Source organism: Trematomus bernacchii, unplaced genomic scaffold, assembly GCF_902827165.1.
Source record: "Trematomus bernacchii unplaced genomic scaffold, fTreBer1.1, whole genome shotgun sequence".
Classification (NCBI taxonomy): domain Eukaryota; kingdom Metazoa; phylum Chordata; class Actinopteri; order Perciformes; family Nototheniidae; genus Trematomus; species Trematomus bernacchii.
Genome location: NW_022987686.1, coordinates 1,139,885 through 1,159,039, shown reverse-complemented (window position 1 = coordinate 1,159,039; position 19,155 = coordinate 1,139,885). Strand labels below are relative to the sequence as shown.

The window sequence follows — 19,155 nt, the reverse complement described above, 5'->3', positions numbered from 1 at the left end:
TTGTTCGTTCTGAGGTGTGACTTAGCACTAAAAGTGAAGTCGTGCTGTCAGTGTGATATTTGTGCACCAAGGTGATATCTGTCAACACCCCACAATGTCACACACACCAGCCTACACACAGGTTAAATAGGGAAGCACAATGAACTTTGTGTAAATGCCATTGTATGATCAAATGCCATTGACTGGTAAAGCTAGTGATATACTTAGAGTGCGAAGTAGCTGCTGTAAAGAAGTAGACAGATATGCTCTTAATTACAATTCTGTGAGCATCTGACGTTAAGTTCTCATTGAATACTGTGAGACTACACTGCTCTTTTTTTCTCAAGGTTTGGATTTCATTTTTGGATGAACTTCAAATATGCTCGGTTAAAATGATATGTCAAATATTGCCTTGCTAGACCTCGCTGTGAAGGGAGCTTTAGCTTGCTAGTGGAGCTCCCCATCTCCCTGCTCGGGGACCATCTTGGCTCCCTCTCTTCCTCCAGTCTCGCAGACTGTTTTGCATCCGTCTCCTCTTCCTTCCTCCCAACACACTTCACTGTCTTGATGCTCTCTCAAGTCTCACTCCCTGTCTTGTTCCGTACAGAGAAAAAGTTGGAAAAAACAAGGCCTGCCAAGAGACTGCTGCGGTAAAGGTACAGCGGAACGAGCAGCGAAGGGGAAGCGGGGAAAAAACGTGAGGGGAGTTTAAGTGAAGAAAACGGACAGCAAACTGTTGATGATGCCGCAGGAGAAGATGTCACAATGCAGACAAATATTCCACCAATAAAACTGACATGTTCTCATGTTTTACACATAGTCATACAGACTGTTAAAAAACACAGCACCAATATTTTATTTTAAACACAAATTAATGATATGTTTTTAATTATGTTTAATAAGGGTTAGGGTTATGTCAAAAGTGAGTGAGTTACTTAAAAAGCCCTCTGGAAAATATCGTTATTATTATTTATTTTTTAAGTATTTTTATGTGTATCTATTTGTGTAATATGTATTTTAATTTTATAATCCCGGGTGAAACATTTTACCTAAGCACAAAATCAGCTCACGTATTATCTCGTCAGATGAGGGTCGAGGAAGCCCAGAAAATACAACGAGAAGAGAACAAAATTCAAAACATATTTGTTCTACAAGCCTGTGTGTTGTTAGCAAAGTTAAACAACTTCTACAAAACTTTGGAGAGCCGGGCGACAGGAATACACACCGGGGTCTCGCTGAGGGACGAGATGTAAGAGAGTATATTCCCTGTGAGATGTGCGCTTGAAATTAGGGAGGGGCCCTTTCCCATAACACAGCCAACTCACACACACACACACACACACACACACACACACACACAAACTTGTCTCCTCTACCTTCTTTCATCCGGGCAAACAAGAGCGCCGCTGACTCTACTGTGGAATTAAATATTCATGGCGAAGATGAAGCAGCGGAGAGACGCCGTACCTTTCTGTATGCCGTTTGCACCGGTGGGACCCTCGGAGCCGGTGAGGTGTTCGAGGCTGGTTGTTTGCGCCGGTGCTGCGCTCCTGAGGAGGAAGAGAAATCAGCGGATTACAACCACCGACCCCGACGTGGGAAAAGCAGGTTTACTCGTAAAGGCCTTCGGAAGAGAGAACTCTGGAAGTTAGTTTCCCCAGGTCAAAAGTAGAAGAATGTATATAGCACGAGAAAGGGTAATGTACGTGGAATGCAGAGTTGAATATGAAGGGCCTTAAGGTTCTCCATTAGTGTAAATCTGAATGCAGAGAGGGACACTCCTGTTTTCATATTCATTCATGCAATGGAAGCGAGCAAATGTATGTCTCCAGGTGCTTCTCGCTGTGCTCCTCTAACTTGTTTGATTAGTTCTCAACTGCTCATAAACTTCCATCAAGTCAAACTTTATGCTCAAAGGAATAGTTTGGAAATACTTCTTGAATGTTGAGGGTTAAGTCAGAGAAATTGATACAACTCGCACTCTATGTATCCGACTTGCAATTATCTTTACATTTATATATACACATTCTTCTTTTTTCTTGGACATTTTTTGTTTAAATTCTAACCTTCATATAACTTAGTTTTTATAAAATGTTATCTTTTTATTGCATATTCTTACATCCTAAATATTTATTTATACAACTCTCACAAGACACAAATTTTCCCCCGGGAAAAATGAAGTATTTGTGATTTTGATTCTAACGTTGAGAGCATGTAATTCATTTCTCTGCATCAAAGTAAATGCCCACAGTCCCAGGAGTGGAGATAACTTAGTATATTTACAGTACAAATCTGTGTAACTTCTACTTCAATTGAGTGTTTTACAGCATAATACATACAGGTCTAGGTTAAGTTACTGCAGTAGTATATCAATACATTCAAATTAACCCCCATATTTAACAGATGAAAGACATTCATTCAATATACTGCATATATGATGATGAAATGTACTACTTTACTTTTGGTCCTGTTTTTTATGCTATAAACTTGTTGTACTTTCCCTTGACTATTGACTTTATATTGTGACAGAATATTTGTACACTGTGGTCCTGCTATTTTCTTAAAGCAAAAGATTTGAGTAATTATTCTAACTATTTCCTAAAGTGTTGGACTGTTACTTTAAGATAACAGTTACCTGTCCTGAGGTGGCAGTGTGGGCTGATTGGGGATCTGAGGGACGGGACGGTGCCTCAGCCGGTAGGAGCGAGTGAGCCGTGGACCAACAGGAACCTTAAAACTGGGCTGAGCCTCGTAGATGGAGTTTTCCACCATATTCCCTTGAAAAACCCAATTGTCTTCAGTGAGCGATGGGTGAGGGCCGTCAGCCAGACAGGGGAAGGAGTCGGTGCTGGATAGAGACGGGTTCTCTGAGGAAACCTCCCAGTCTGAGGGCATCTCAGATATGGAGAGGAACTCGCTGCTGCTACTGCTGCTTCTGGAGGACACGGAGGTGGGGACACAAGGAGGTTCGGGAGGGGATGTTTGAATATTTTGGGGATCTCGAGGAGCCGGTACAGGCGGACGAACACTTCTCTCCGTGACGTCCTCAAATTCTGTTCCGAGTCCGGCTCCAGGAGGCAAAGTCTGACTCTCCTCGAACTCCATCCTCTCCTTTGGCTGTTGGTTGTGACATGAAGACCCCCTCTTTTTATCCTTCAGGAATATACGTCTCGGGTGTGGCACAGGCCTCCTTCCACGCCTCCTGTTCTCGTCCTCTTCATCTTCCTCTCCACCGCTCGGCTGCTTCACGCCTAGTGCTTCCAAACTGCGAAGGATGCGCCTCCGATGGCCTGTTGGAATCACGTTCAGCTCCTGGAGACACTCATCTGTGAGGTCACTGCAGTCTTCAAGAGATTGATAGCCTCCTTGATGGAAATATGAGGTGTACTGGGACAGGCGGAGGGTGGACAGCCACTCCACGATCTCCTGGCTGGAATCCGGAGGCTCCAACATGATGCTCTGGTCTCACCTCTGCTGCATTAGGAGGGCCTCTGGAAGGTAGTAGTCAGCTTTAAACTGTAGATACACAAAGAAAGATTTTGAACAACATGCGTAGACTTAAGAGGCTTTTAGTGCCATCGAACTGAACTGAATTTTTGCATGATGCTACTCTGCACCTATGAATCGTTAATTAATTTTTTTTTCTTCTTTGAACTGTCTGAAAGGCTCTTATAATATAAATTCTACACAAGGTAAACGTATTCAAAGTTGATGAGGTATAAGAGGTTCACTTCGCAGGTGAAAATGTAATCAGGGTAAAATTAAACCATCTTTCCACTTCAATGATACCTAATCAGAAAGCAATGTTCAACGTTTTGGAAAATACTCGTATTCACTTTCTTGCCTAGAGTTAGATAAAAGGATCAATACCACCCATGTCTGTATTGTGTATATGGAATCAAAGCATGGAGATAGCATATTTAGCTTGGCTTCCAGAAAGGAAGCAGGGATTAAAGTCTGGCTCTGCAGTTTACAAAAAGCAATGTGTGAAGGGTGGTTGTGGTTTTAGACTGCAGGAAGTCACCACAACATGCCAACAAGATAGTCAAGAAGAAAACCCCTTGTTGGTTGTTTTTATTAATAAAATAGATCATAATAGCTGAGCTTTAAAAACAGCTGCTGGTATGCAGATGTTTGTATTCTTTGCCCCTGCTTTAAGCATTTATGCTGTGCTAAAACAACCGTTTGTAGCTTTACATTTACCTTGCAGACATGAGATTAACACTGATACTGCCATGTAATCTCATTTAAAAAAGCAAACAAGCCTACTTCTTATAATATCTACTCCTTTTAAACTCACTCTATAAAGATCAAACACATGTACTGTCAATTCAACAAGAGCGGAAACACATAAGCAAATCTAAAAGGTGCAACACTCCTGGATGAAACAGCAGGAAACAGCAATAGCTATGAGGACATAGCATGCTAACATTCAAGTGTGGCTCTACTGTCAGGTTTAGGGAATACACTTACCTTAAGGTCTGATTTCAAATAACACAAACTGCATTTCAGCAAAAAGGCCAACTGACATATTTGTCTCAAAGGTAGAGTTTGAAAATCCCAGCTTTACATCACAGCTCACTGCCAGCATCATAATAACCCTTTGAAATGGCAAGCTATTGATAAATGTCCGTTTCCTGTCTTCATCTTTTCAAAATTGAGCACTGATGAATTGTGAGGCAGAACTGCTCTCTCTCTCTCTACCTCACACACACACAAACACACCCACACACACACCCACACCCACAGCCACAGGAAGGTTAATCAACATCTTGCCATGTCTACTTCTCCTTTGGGTTGTAAACCTACAGTGAGAAAGGTATATGAAGTGTTACTTCTGCTTTCTAATAAACACAATCTTGCAGCATGTGTATTCATTTGCATACTTCACTGTGCAAGTAATTCACCAAGAGAACATGAACAGGAACTAAACTTTACATATCTTATAAATGCACTTGAGATTAAATCATCTATTTGCATAGAAATCTGATATGATCACCAAAACGTTTTTAAGTATGCATGCACAAAGACAACATAATTTTGCTCAGAATGTTAGGAGGACATTTAGCCGGGTTTTTTGTATGATCAGATTCCTTTTAAAAGAGCTTTTTAAAAGTTGCTGCTTTGCATTCTTAGTACTTAGCACCAGTAACAGAATACATGTGAAGGCATTACGTAATCAGAATACAAAAAAAAGTAACTGTATTCCCTTACAGTCACATAAAAAAAGGTTATTATCAGATTACCGCTGAAGGTTTTAAATGGCATATCATTGAATATGGAATCCTAAGGCCTGTATTAAAGGCAGTATTTGCTTTGGTTTTCATCTTTTTGGAAGTTCAGTAGGTGAACAACTGATTGGTTAAAGATGTGGTTGCTCTTAATCCATATACTATACTGCACTGTAAAATGAGCATGTTGTGTTTCTTTGATTCATTTGTTCTTTCTTTATAAAGTAGGTTAACCCATGTGTTTAAAAATAGTGTGGGTGTACCAAATACGGTGTATATTAGTGCAGTATTGCTTTTTTAAACTGTGGTATGCGGTCATGTGTTTCATCATTGGTCTTAAGACTACTGCATGAATTTGCTTGATGAAAGGCATCAAAATATCTAGTTATCTTCTCATGCAAGGTTACATTGTTCTATTATCTTACTGTATGTAACTCACTTAAGTTCTGATGTTTCTTTTGACTTGTATTTACTTGTATTGCATTTGATAGTGTAATAATATCAAAATAACAATAACTGCTGTGTATTGCAGTGTTAACATGCAGGGACCTGTATTGGCTAACAGCCAGCCCAGGCACACGCCAAAGCCTGCTAGCACATTTGACCTGGACTGCTCCTCATCTCTGTCTTTTAGCGCTTCTACAGTACCCCCACTCACACAGCTGCACACAACCACAGAGCTACCCACCAAACACAGCAAACACCATTAAGGGCTGGATATGGGAGTTTTGATCCACAGCTATTGCCTGGTGTCTCACTCCACAGGGTGTTTAGATCAATAGCAAAAGAGCAAAAAGAGAACTTAACAAGATGAAACTGCTTGCACTTCCCACATGGGCGTGGGAACATATGAAGCAGTGTGTGTGCACTCATAAAGATACTACAACACACACAAATGCATTAACACAACTCACTGAAATGCACCAGGATGGAACATATGTGGCTAGATATTGACTAAGACAAAGCATCTTATAAAGGGTAAAGAAAACTAAGATTTACCAGCTTTAGTGTGGCTTGCAGACGCCAACAGATATGGAATTAGATTGATAGTAGTATAAAAATGTCTGTGTGATACAAAAACTCCCTCCAATTTTAGATATGTTAGTAATATGTATTGTAAAAACTCTGTTTAGTGTACAGGCGCCTATTCTAAAGCTTTGGATAGATAATTAGGGGGGCATATTTTCACATATGTCAATTTTTCTCTTGATTTGTACTAGTATGTTTTACTTTGGTGAATAAATAATTGAAATGATCTGAATTGAAGCTGTTCCTCAACAACAAACTGTCTGAATGCATGGCTACCTGGGTAGGTGGAGTTACACCCACTAGGCACACCCTTGGGTATGGTTAGACAGTACAAGGGGACGGGCTGAGTCATAGCATACACACCTACCTCATATTTCTGCACATCTCACAGCGAACTAACTTTGAACAAAGTCCAATTGGTGTCCCCTTCCTGGTTTGGGAAAACATACCTTGGTTCCCTGCTGAAATGTTATCTACTTAAATATTAAGTGGTGTTTTGAGGAGACAGTCACACAAAAGATAATGAAAGAATGTTATTATATTAAATTAAGTAGAAAAGACACTTTCAAAAGCTGCCATTCTACAAGCTTTGCAGGAGTGTGTTTACATTGAAATAACAAAGTAGTGCAGCACAACACTAGTGGTCACATGTGTGTCTGTGTTTCTTTAGCCTGTGTTTACACTAATGAAAAGAAAGGTATTAAAACGTTGTGAAAAGTACAAGTGGGAGTGACGCAGTTCATATTAGCTTACCGGCAAATAAGTGATACACGCTTCTGGCTACACGAATTTAAAAGGCGAATTAAATGTAAGACCATTCACGTCAGATACTTGACCACTTTAGCCGAATTTTATCACAACAATTGAAGTCAGCGTGTTTACCCAACACGTTGCTGTGCGTCCGAGTGTGAGAAGAGCTTACCTGCAGGTTAAAACAGGTGGAAACCTCAGGCATCATCCGCACACCTTTGCGCACTCGCCATGTCCAGTTTGTTTCACACTGTTGACTGTCGCGAGCCCTCAGAACGTGCTCGTCTGTTTCCGCGGTGTGTTCGGTAACACCACGCCCATCTCAGTGCAGGACCAGTTGCAGAAGTACCTGCTACTAAAACTCTAAAATAGTATTAAGCTTTAAATTGTTAATATTGTGGTCTCCTTTGTTTTACGTGAGTCTGTTTGTAAAACAAAACAAGTGTGCTATTGTGTCACCTGAGAACAGCAAAGTGTTCAGCACTTCGGATGTTTCCTGGGAACACACGCATGTCCCAGCTTGATCCTGAAGGCCTCGGGCTATGTATTCAGCACAGGCAGGAATGCAGCAGGATGCCTGGCTCAGTTAATGAAGTGAGTCCTGGAAAAAAACAACACATGTAGTTTCATTGTTTTCATCAATCACTGTTAATGCATGATATTATTCTGATGACGGTAGTAGAATTAATATAGTATTGAGGCTACTGTATACTGTATGACATGGAAATGTGTATTTCATACATGGCATTTAATTGAACCAAAAACAATTATACTTTAGTTTAGATTATACGTAACACAGCAGTGAATTGATTGTTTAAACATTTTTGGCAAATAAACATTAGGTAGCCTTTGTTTTTTATTATAAAGTATCCCTAATCTTACTAGGCATAGTAATTCATTTATTTAAAAAACAAATTACAACCTAAGTTTCAAGTTCATTTGTACTTCCAGTCATACCATTTCTCCAGAATAAAGTATGTACATTTTTTGATATCGTTGCTCGATCCCCTTGAAAATAAATATATTTGAAAATTGAGAAACGATAAGAACAATAGTTATAAGAAATAATTATGTACAAATATGTGCATTTTACTACAGTGTAAAACAATGAATATGGAAAATATTTTAAAAAAGGTAGTCTATACCAACAACAGTGAATATTAATAATGCTGAAAGATTATACCAATAAAAGGACAAATTGAGAAAATGCCTAGGCCAATGTTAAAGCATCAAGACCAATAGCAGGTGTATTGAACAGTTCGACCCCACTATCATTAATTTAATAGGAATTTATGAACACATTTTTATATAAAACACCTTCTCGTGTATTTCCTGTCCCTCGATTGTCCCAATAACTTAAAATCAGAAGGGATAAAATAGGTTATAAAGATACAGTTTGCAGCACCAGCCACATGATGGTGACAGAGAGCAGCAGCTTCAAAGCAGAACAGGCCTTTCTCACTCAAACATATTACAGAAGTAAAAGCACAGGAGTAAACAATAAAAATCAATGATGGCTTTATTTCAACTAGCTGCTTCAGTTTGTAAAACACATTTTTCATCAAACAAAAAAAAGATATTTCACCAAAGATTTAATATATGTATTAGCTTTCTACTAACTACTAAATATTTTAGCCATGTGACTCTACAACCTCATCGTCAACATGCTTTCAAAACAAGTGACATTTCTGCCATTGGGCAACAGTTTTGGGGCTGAATTTAAAGAGCTGACGTCTTTATCTGTCTGGACGTTCAAGCAGTAAAATGAGTGACAGAAGAATAAAGGAGAGGGATGAGATGTCTGGAGGACAGCACTCAGTCTTCCTGCAAATCTTTTGCTCTGTGGCTGCTCTTTTGTCCCTCCCTGCCACGCCTCCAGGAGTCGTCTTGGCAACATGTTTTACTGGCAGCCATATAAATACGACATTGGCTCCTGAAAACTAGGAAAGCTGTACACAGTAACACACAAAATGCCGGGGACGGAGTGACCAAGGAGTTTTCTGCTTCAAATGTAAAAAGGAGGGAATAATGCCCTGTAGTTTTAGAGATTTTTATATATTATTCACCATCATTGTGTTGGACAAGAGAATTGTTTTTGCCGTGTGCAATTGGACTAAAAAAAGGGCACAAAACAAGCTGGATTAGCACATCTGACCCATGATCCGTTGTTTTTTCTTCTCAGCATGGATGCAAATCTGCATGTGGATAAACTGATGGATGAAGAAGAGTCCCGTCATGGCAGGAGGAGAAAGAACAGTCTCCTCAACATGTTGACAGAAACTTGTGGGGGGCTTGAAGCTGTCAGAAGCAGAAGAAAGCATAATGATGGCACGGTGGGTGGAAGAAAATCCATAGGAGAAGAAACAGGTAGAGGCGAAGGAGAGGAAATACAGAGAGGCAGTGAGGATAAGGAGGATGATGAAGAGGAGAGACTGTGCAAGCAGAGAGTTCTGGGAGTAATGAGGGAGCTCAGTGTTTTTCATTCTGAGAGAGTGACAGCGTGGAGAGGAGTTCTCAGAGATTGTGCCAACAAGTCTCCGCCAGGGGACAGTGATCAGCAGGAAGCGTCCACAACAGGTACGTGAGTTGATCTGACTGGTGCGTGTCTCTAGAAAAGGCTTACTTTGATTGAAGAACAAAAGGAAGTAGTGGAAGTGGAGGTCAGTGGAAGTTTAAACGTATAAGAAAAAGCTGAAATGTCAGAGGAAGTTTAATTGTAAGGATGACAAGGAGTTGAAGTGTATGTTGAAGTTGAAACTGTTTCAGTTGACGTAAAAATGTAAGTATGAGAATAAGTTGAAGTGAAAATGTCAGTTAAAATACAAGTATGAAAATGTTTTGAAAGACTGTAGTCTTTTTGCTGTCCACAAAAATCATAGTTAAAGTATCTAGAATTGACTCTCGAAAATGCAGAAAACTGTAAAAGTTTCACTTTGTTGATGTGATATACAACACATTTCCTCTGTTCTATCCGTTTGTTTTGTTTCAGATACACATTGGAAAGTCAAACCTTGTTCAGACTCCTTCACAGATATGTTTCTGAGTGTTTGGGAGGACATAGATGTCATTATGGACACACTGAACACAATTATAGCTAAACTGGATGGAGAAATCCTCAAATTATGTGCAGAGAAGGCCTCAACTGTGGATGCAGAAGTTCAGGAGACCAGAAATATAAAAGAACAAGAGCCTCCTGAAGATGATCAAAATCACCTAAACTCCTGTGATCCCCTTGAAGCTAACTCTGGGCATAAACAGGAGGATAGAAATGATCAAAATACAATGCCATCACAGGACACTGAGCAAACATCAGACAACAGACTCTGCAGCTCTGACTGCAATGATGTGAAAGAGACGGGGCAAGAATTAGTGGTCAAAGGTGATCAAGGGAGTGATACTGAGGACTGTCATTCTCAAGAAAGAAAGACAGATTTCCTGGAGGGGACAGAAAAGGCAAAAGAGGAAACAAATGAATGGATCACAGTAGGGTAAGTTGACATAATAATCATCATATTTCCCCCATCAACTAAGGGAGCAAACAGGAATGTGATTCTGAACATGATTCCATTCTTTCCCCTCATTTCCCCCACTGATACAGAAGTAAACACTCTGCAGTGGCTCAACACCAGGTTCACACACATTGACCACATGGCATCCTTATAGCAGGCTATTTCAGGTCATTGTCAGGTCAATGCCCGGATCCGTCCAAAAGCCAAACAAATACAGAAATACAGATCAGAGGGAGAGGCCGAGTCTGGGAGAAGCTGATATGAGAATGTGCATGCTACAGCATTTCAGAAATATTTAAGATGGTTGCACTTTTTTCTAGAAATATACTTTATACTTTGAGTCACATCAAAGAGATATATGCAGGGAGACAAATATGCAATTCTTGTTCTTCAGCGCATCATTTTTCAATGTTTACTTCAAAATATCACCTGTACATCATCAGCATTGTATTTGTGTAAATATGTCTATTCTAAACTGATTTCCAGGCTCAGCGGCCAACAGGGAGACAGCCAATCAGATGTACCGGACACATGCTTCATCAGAGCACCTATGGGTGTGGCTGAGGTCCTGAGATGTGAGGTGGCCGACACCCTGAGCTGCCTGATGGTGACGGGTTCAGAGGAGCTGGTCAGCAGAGTGATCAGGCTCAAGGTTCAGGAGGGAGCTAACGTACACTTCCCCGTGACTGTGGTTGTGCCTTTCTGCGCACGTTACCGCGGCAACTACAGGGATGTTGCAGTGAAGATAGTTGACAGGGAGAGGAGGGCAAGCTACGTCACTCCTGTAACCACAGAGGGCACGTATGGAGGTCACAGGGTAACTAAAAGAGATGCTGTGAACTAAAAAGTTATAATCCCTTTTTAACTATGTTACAGTATTTATGAGCGGTACATTTGCTTTTGTTACTAATTAGGGTTGATTTAAATTATAAAATGATAACTACAGTTTATAAAAGGCACTTTTGAGTGGTCAACTTCAGAAAGAATTGGACGTGCCTTTCTTTAATTTCTTTAAATACAATGTCAAACATAAGGGGTGCTATTATAGAGCCTTGTGGTCCACCTAATATGATAGTACTTTGAATTTAGAATGATCAACCAAAACCCTTTGTGTTCTGTCTGAAAATGTTCTGAACCATCCTTTTGCATCTTTGCTGAAACCATTTCACTTTTCCAGCTGTAAAAATAACATGACTTTAACAGACCCCAAGGGAAATACAGCTCCACAATGTTGGTGGAAGCAATCATAACTTACATTGTTATAATTGTCCTTGCCTTAAGCCAGACTGGACATCACGGGTAATATTGTTTTCTGTTAATAAATTATTCAACTACCGATAAAAAAAGATTATTCAATTTATTTTCTTTGTACCCGTTTGACAGGGCTCATTTGCAGATGTGAGGGTGTATTCCCTTGGCCTGTTTGCAGTGGTTTCCTGTCTAAAAAGAGAAAATTACACAGTTACCACAAAAGGTTTGTCACTAAAGCTACCCATGGACCCCCGGATTTGCCTGAACTACCTCCCAGGAGCCTTCACTGCTCCAGTTATAGCACAAACCATGGTAAGGAGGTAACATTACTTTTAACAATAGCGTATCATAACATCAAGCATTGGTTTATTTCACTGATTTGTTATGTATTGTGGGATGTTTGGGAGTACATTTCAGATCAAGCCTTTCTTGGATAAAACCATTTTCATATCACACATTGTCCAAAGTGCTGCTTAAATAACAATTATATAATTGTATAAACTGCCTCAGATCCAGCCAGTAGATGCTGTTCTTCTAGCTGCCGTCAAGACTAGGAGCGATGCCTACCACGCGGTGGTGTCTACGAGTCCGTTTCTCTACCTCACCCACCCATCCTCTAAGCCCCTGAGAAGACCCGTCACTCTCACCCTTCCCTGTCCCCCAAACACTGAAAAAAAAAGGCAGACAAGGGGACAAGAAGACGAGCAAGACCACCAAATGTGGCCTGTCAGTGGTTCTCCATCATGGGATCAACCTGCTTCCCACAGAAGGAGGTGAGTTAAGCGTGTCTTCGTCATGAGATGTGGCTAAAAAAGGGCGACCAGAGATGAATAATTGATACAAATTCCTCAAAGTTGAATTGATGGTCATGTAATCAACTTGACTAAAGAGTGCAACTTGAACTGCCTCCCTGATGATTTAGGTCTTGTTAAAAATATAATTTGTTTTTAATGTTTTTGTCAGAGCCTCTGGGAAGTCTAAAGAGATGTCAAACGAGCCGCCGATTGTTCTGGGTTCAAGAGACAAACAGTGGAGCATCCTGGATAAAGTCACAGTCAGGAACCAGCTAAATGGGCTGGTGTCTTTTGAGCTGGCGGAGCACTTTGACAGGTTTGAAATCATCATTCGTACAAATCTAAATGGATCAGGAGAATGAGACCAGAGAAGATTAGTTTAGAGTCCTTTTAAAAAAGGTCCAAGGGATAGCTGATCCAAAGGGATATACAGCATCTGGAACAAATACATTATTCAAGAAGTATACACATAATAATACACAAAATAAAAATGAGAGATTGTTTTTTATTACAGTTTTTTGGTAACAGAGCTCGGTCATACATTACAAGTTTAGGGACCACATAGCACATTGTGGATAAATATTATAATGGAAGACTCAATCCTAGAGCAAACAAGACAGCCACTGCAGGGACGCAGGAGAAAGGGTATCTTTTTCTGATCTCATTAGAAGCCTTGTTGCAGTGCTTGGGAGCCAGTCGGAAGCAGTACAAAAATGATTGAGTTACGTTAAATCAGATATAAAAGCCAGGATGATTTTCTTTGTGATCGCAGTAGTCAGTGGAGATTTTGTTGTACTTTCCAACCTAAACAGATCACAGCAAAAACTGCAAAATGAGGCAGAAACATCCACAGAAAGACTACAGAGAGTGCAGATAAGCCCAGGGTCAGACTGGAAGGAGGACGCTTATTTGTAGCACCATTATTGTCAGATCCACTGCTGATTTGTCCATCCAGTAAAAGATAAACCTGTCAAACAAACAATATTATATATGAAAAAAGACTTTATTGATTATCCTAAATAATACATCAGTTGTGTTTGGATGCCAGAAGACTGTAATAACCTTCCATCTCTTACCACATCTCTCTGTTCCCTTGCCTTGCTGATAAAGCTGATCAACCACTGTAGTTGATTTGACGGATTGTAGGTTTGTAGCTTGTTGCTCTTGTTCCCTATGCGTAGGGTAAGAACGTTTTTGCTTGACGCACCACAAATAAGGATGTAATAAATCCTGTACCTGACCACAGAAAAGGAAACACTGTCAGGCACCACAGATTAATAGAAGTGAAAGCAAAACAGTTTTCATTTCATTGTAATAATTTCATTTTGTACCTTCTTGCTAAGATGCAGTTAGCAGAGTCCAGGTTTGTTTGCTTCTCAGGACACCAGACTATAAGCTTGTAATGATGTTGAGTTATTTGCAGTGTTGTTTTCATCATATCAAGGAGGCTGTTGAAACTACATCACAAATAGAGGCCATTAAGCAACATTTCATAAAGACAAGGTTGGACATTTGGCAAAAGAATAAATGCATATTATTTGTTTTTGATGATAGTGATGAATAACTTTATATCTCCCCTCACCTTTCAGTGAAAAACAGCCTTTTTTGTTTTCGTTTCACCACAGAGTTAGCCTGTAATGTGCAAAAAAACAACATTAGTTAACAATTATCATGATATGACAGGAAATTTGAATACTTTCACATTAAAGGTGGGGTAGGTAATTTTGGAGAAACCAGCTCGAGTGCGCTAGAATTTGAAAATACACAGCCGGCCTTACAGAGCCCCTCCTCCAACACACACGAACGCGCACATGACCAATGAGGGCACGAGATAAGTTTGTGCACAGATGGAAGGCTGACAGGCAGGTAGGCCATCCAGTTATTGTAGCCGGGCCGATTGGTCGTGCTTTTTACAGCGCTACGGCTTCCACAGATGACATTTTTGTTATGTATTTATTGTCAAAGCATTTAAGATATTCATTGCTATCGGGATGTTAAGAGCATTCCATGGAATATAACAAAAAGTGTATCTGAAATAAATTACATACCCCACCTTTAAGTTCAAAAATCAGTCTCAAAATGACTACAAAGAGACACAAAACAAGTAAAAAGACACACAAGGAGGGGGAAAACAACCACAGACAAAGGGCAACTAAAAAAACAATCACGCAGTGACACAAAACAACGACACAGACATCAAATAACCACCGTGAATTTTGTGTCAAAACCCCCCCCCCAAAAAAACAAAACGAGATTAAACAACTCTTAAGTCTGTGTGTTTTGCTCCTTTAAAGGAGAGGTGGGGGCTTTTGCATGTCTGTGCCAGGCGGTCTTACAATCCCCCCATGAGTCACATGGTGCATGATTTGATGTTTTCCTCATAAGATTACAGTGAGAACAGTTAAAGTTGTAGGTGTCTTACAACATGTGTTTTGTGTCGAAGGCCCATGAGCCCCAGGAGTGTGTTTGACAGCCGCTGCAGGTAGGCAGGGTTCTGGGCCGACGTCACATCCACATACACACTCCCACCAGTGACCGTCATCAGGAGGCCCCCGACCACATAGAGGAAGTAGCAAACATTGCCCCTGACCACAGAAAGACAGACAGTTAAGGAGGGTTGATTTACATATATGAGTGTTATTGTTTATGTTTGAAGTCCTGTGAAGAATCCTTACTTGTGGACAATTAGCTCTGTTGGACACTTTAACATGAAGAGGTTTGATGCGAGACTCCACAGGAACAAATCTATAGGAAACATGTTTATGCAAAGATAACAGTCACATTTTTAGAATGGTTTCAGATGCATTTTGTTTAATACATGTAAGATATTTGAGGTTACAGCTATGTGATTTTATTCCAAATGTATATTTGTATAGCTATGTTTAGTGGAGAGAGATAGGTGCCAGATTTAGCTTAAAGCTCATTTTCATCTGGATTCTTCTGGCAAGTCGCAATTAACACATACATACAATAACAGAGAAGTACTAAACAAACTAGACATATCCAGAAATACAAAAGCAGTACTTCACATACCGTGAAAGCAGAACATCTAGATAATTAGCGACATTCAACTCCTTAGCCCTACTTTGCTATAGTTGCTAATCCCCCTAACTTGTAAACATCACACATGCAATCATCACATTATTTCTTAACTTGCCCTGCTTAAAATAAACTCAAACACATTGACAAGAAGAAGAACTCACCACTCAAGCAACTTCTGTTCCACTTCTTCAGGGTTTTATGCTTTTCATTTACACACAGTGTAGGTGCAGCATGACACAAAGTGAAATGGAGAACAATACAACTAGCATGACTTAGAAAAGCTTTGCTTCACACAAAGGGTTTAAGTCAGAAAGTCAGTATGGATAAAAGGGGGGTTACATATTTTGAATACCAGGCTTTCACATTTCTATCAGAAGATAAGAACATGGTGAAAATGTTATCTTTCAAGAATTCATAAACAACAAGAATGTGAAGGTATTTAGTTGTGTTTCTTCAGTTTCTATGAAATGATGTGAATTTATTTTGGATTTATCTTACAGTTTTAAAAAATGATTGTGAAACACTTTTGGATAACCGTCATTAGCATGTGAAAAGGTAATGCTGTGTTAACCATTACAGTAGATTACCAGGCCATAATTCACAGCATGATTAATAAAGTAAATATACAAAACAGTAAAGTTTAAAATTCTGGCGTCTCTTCTGCCATTTTTAAAGATTTAACAGTAAAAATATGTAGTGTTTTGCAGTCCGAATATTCTACCTATGATATACTGTGAACTGCTCCTATACTACGGATAGATTCTCATTATTGCTCTCCTCTTTCTTATCTTCAACAGACTTCTACAGTATGTAATAAGAATGTTTTATTCTATTTTAAGTATCTTAAATCTGTATTAGCAATAATCTCATATCTCCTCTGAGCTTAACGCCTTACCTCCCCCTGCCTCAGACTGCTGGTGGTGCGTCTCCTGTCTCCCATGCAGCCTCTCCACCTCTCCTCCCTGGCAGAGGAGCTGGAGGAGTCGGTCTGCTGCCATGCTGTCACCGTCGTCCTCCAGCGGAGACAGGATGAGCCGCATGACCTCCTGGTGGCTGTCCTCCCCAACAGAGACCTCAGCTGGGAGACGTCCAAACTGCGAGCCCAGGGATACAGCGGGCTGCCGGAGACATCGGAGGAGATCTCCATGTGTGAGGGAGACCAGCTCCTCCTGCGCTTCAGCGGCAACATCACCTCCTCAGGTAGGGTGTGAGGATAAACTAGAGACATGATGAAAAGATGCATGCACACTAATGAAAACGGCTCTCAAGGTACAGTATAAGAAAAGAATGTGCAATATATATTCTTTTAAAGCAAAAATAAGTTCTTATAGGACCACAGTCACTTTCTCAACTTTCTCTTGATTGTTGTTAGTCTGAAGACCTTTTAAGGGTTGTATTTTATTAATGGTGATAATGTGCTGGTGGATGGATAATACCATTGGTACAGTAGAGGTATTGATTAATAGTTATACCTTTCGCAATTTTGGGCTTTTCCTATAGCGCCATCATTACTGTAGGTCAAAATCTTTAAAAAATAAATAAATCAGGGCCTCAATGTCTCATCAACTCTTAATAATAGTATCAGCATTGCTTGCATTTGGCTCAAGCACACAGCAGCTGTAGATCCTTTTTGGTTTCAAATTTGGTCAGCTTTTGAATCATAATTATATATATATTATTTTTACAGTATAATCTGAAGAGCCCTTTTTGACCGAGCTCCAGAAGGGACATCATGCTAACATACATACTTTGTTCTTATTTGTTTCAAAACTTGTATTTGTTTCCCTCCATGTCTCTTCTGTATCTGCATATTGAGTTAATCAAGGTTCAAGGTTCAAGGTTCAAGGCTTATTGTCATTCATACATAGCTACGGTGTAGTTATGCCGATGAAAATCTTAGGTCCCAGGCTCCTCCAACAGTGCAACACAATAATCTTAAGTGAATGCATTTTTGTTTGCACAGGCAGCCAGCAGAATGCATGAAATCACCACTCATGTATGTTTGTTTTAATGTTATCACTTGAAGACCACATAAGAATTTTTGTTCAGAATGTTGAAGATTGAGTGTCCTTGTTTTACAAAAGGAACTCAAAACGAAGGACATGATGTCCCAAACGAGCGAATCACCTTCCACAGTCAGCAGAAGAATCACCTCATGGTGCGTCTGACAGAAGTGGACCCGTTTGGGAACTACAGCTCCCCCCACTACAAGGGCACGGCCATGTTCTACAAGGTCACCAGAGCTCAGCTGGAGTGGCGAGGTGATAAACCGGTCGCCATGGACACAAAGCTCCTCGGAGACCCCGTCTGTAAGCTGTCTCTGACTTTACCCAAGGTGCAGAAACATTCCCAAGGAATCATACATTAGAGAAGCTGTTTAAGAAGTTCAAAATAAAAGATATGCTAACGTTTTATTCTGTTGCATCGCAGAAAGTGAGAACCATTAATCGGCCAATCACAGCCAAGGTGAGGTTACGCGAGGACACAGGTGGGTGAAAGGTTTTGGTGTACTTTACTTGAGTTTTTTCCCTTTTCCCCACTTTATACTTCTACCCAATAACAATTTAGAATTGTCAAAGCTTTTGTTAGTGAATTTAAATAAAAAATGTATACCCCTTGAGGGTTTGGTTATACTAAATTAGTTACAGTTGAAAAACTAATGATATTAGTTTAAATATATTTGATTTTGCATGTATTTCCGGTATTTTGAATTAAATATGATCTCCCCCCCCCCCCCCCACCAGACTCTCTGTCAGACTCTCTCCTCCTCTGGCTGTCCGGGGAACTTTCAGAGGAGGAGGTCTCTCTGCTGGTGGTCTCCCTGCGTCTCCGTCGAAGCGCCGCTCAGCTGGTGAAGCTGCGGGCCGGGGACAGCCTCTCCACCCAGGCCTTCCACCTCCTGGCCATGTGGAGGAGGGGGCTTCCTGCTGCCACCCACCATCCCAGAGCCTCTCAGCTCGCCCACTGCCTCGCCAAGAGCGGCAGGCCGGACCTGGCCAGGGAGCTGCTGCTGCGCCAGGCCGACCCCCCCCCCCCACCCCCAGCCAGGGATCACTGGAATAGATGAGAAAGTAGAAATCCCACTGTATGATTGTTGATTTTAGTCAAGAGCATCTGGGCCTGCCAAATGTGAAGGTGGCAGTATTCTGTTTATCCACTAGAGGTCAGCATCGTACTGTGAGTGTATGTGCTCCCTTCCAGATATGTGTCGATTATTTTTGAGGCATGAGTAAGTTCACAGAGTGCATTTAGAGGCCTGAAGACTTAATGTTATACAGTTAACTAGCAAAAAAGCTTATTGTATACCTCAAATTATTCAAATGTGTATAGAAAATGATATTTGTCTGCTTACCTCAATTGGCAATTGTCTAATTTTTGTCTTGTGACCAAACCCCCGTCTGGGTTAAGTGGTGCTGGTTATATTTCTAAGCATTGTACTGTATGTGACACGTGACACTTATTAGCATATTAGTTAAGTGATAGGCAATACAACTTACCTCATATCATGTGTTTTAATGCAATTAATCTCTAGATACGAGCAGGAAGATTTATCTGTACTACGTGATTCAG

At 40.4% G+C, this 19,155-nt stretch overlaps 2 protein-coding genes across 3 annotated transcripts in view; one reads left to right on the top strand and one right to left on the bottom strand.

Annotated features, from left to right (window-relative positions):
• zmp:0000000660 (arf-GAP with Rho-GAP domain, ANK repeat and PH domain-containing protein 2) overlaps positions 1 to 7,424 on the bottom strand; it is a 112,656-nt gene extending 105,232 nt beyond the window's left edge. Inside the window, exons 1-3 of one of the 2 annotated variants that reach the window (XM_034136894.1) lie at positions 7,162 to 7,424; positions 2,615 to 3,495; positions 1,447 to 1,529 (exon numbers count right to left, since the gene is read on the bottom strand). In XM_034136894.1, the coding sequence (XP_033992785.1) occupies positions 1,447 to 1,529; positions 2,615 to 3,432 (901 nt within the window). In that variant the 5' untranslated portion in view covers positions 3,433 to 3,495; positions 7,162 to 7,424. Of the gene's footprint in view, positions 1 to 1,446; positions 1,530 to 2,614; positions 3,496 to 4,452; positions 4,650 to 7,161 lie in introns of those variants that run through there. The other variant, XM_034136895.1, reaches the window with a different exon arrangement.
• Positions 7,425 to 9,172: 1,748 nt separating this feature from the next.
• dthd1 (death domain containing 1) lies at positions 9,173 to 18,652 on the top strand. Its single transcript, XM_034136814.1, is given in 10 exon segments — positions 9,173 to 9,566; positions 9,979 to 10,477; positions 10,985 to 11,315; positions 11,882 to 12,061; positions 12,260 to 12,533; positions 12,715 to 12,859; positions 16,496 to 16,785; positions 17,670 to 17,920; positions 18,016 to 18,073; positions 18,330 to 18,652. Coding segments are annotated over 10 exon segments (2,745 nt in total).
• Positions 18,653 to 19,155: the final 503 nt, after the last annotated feature.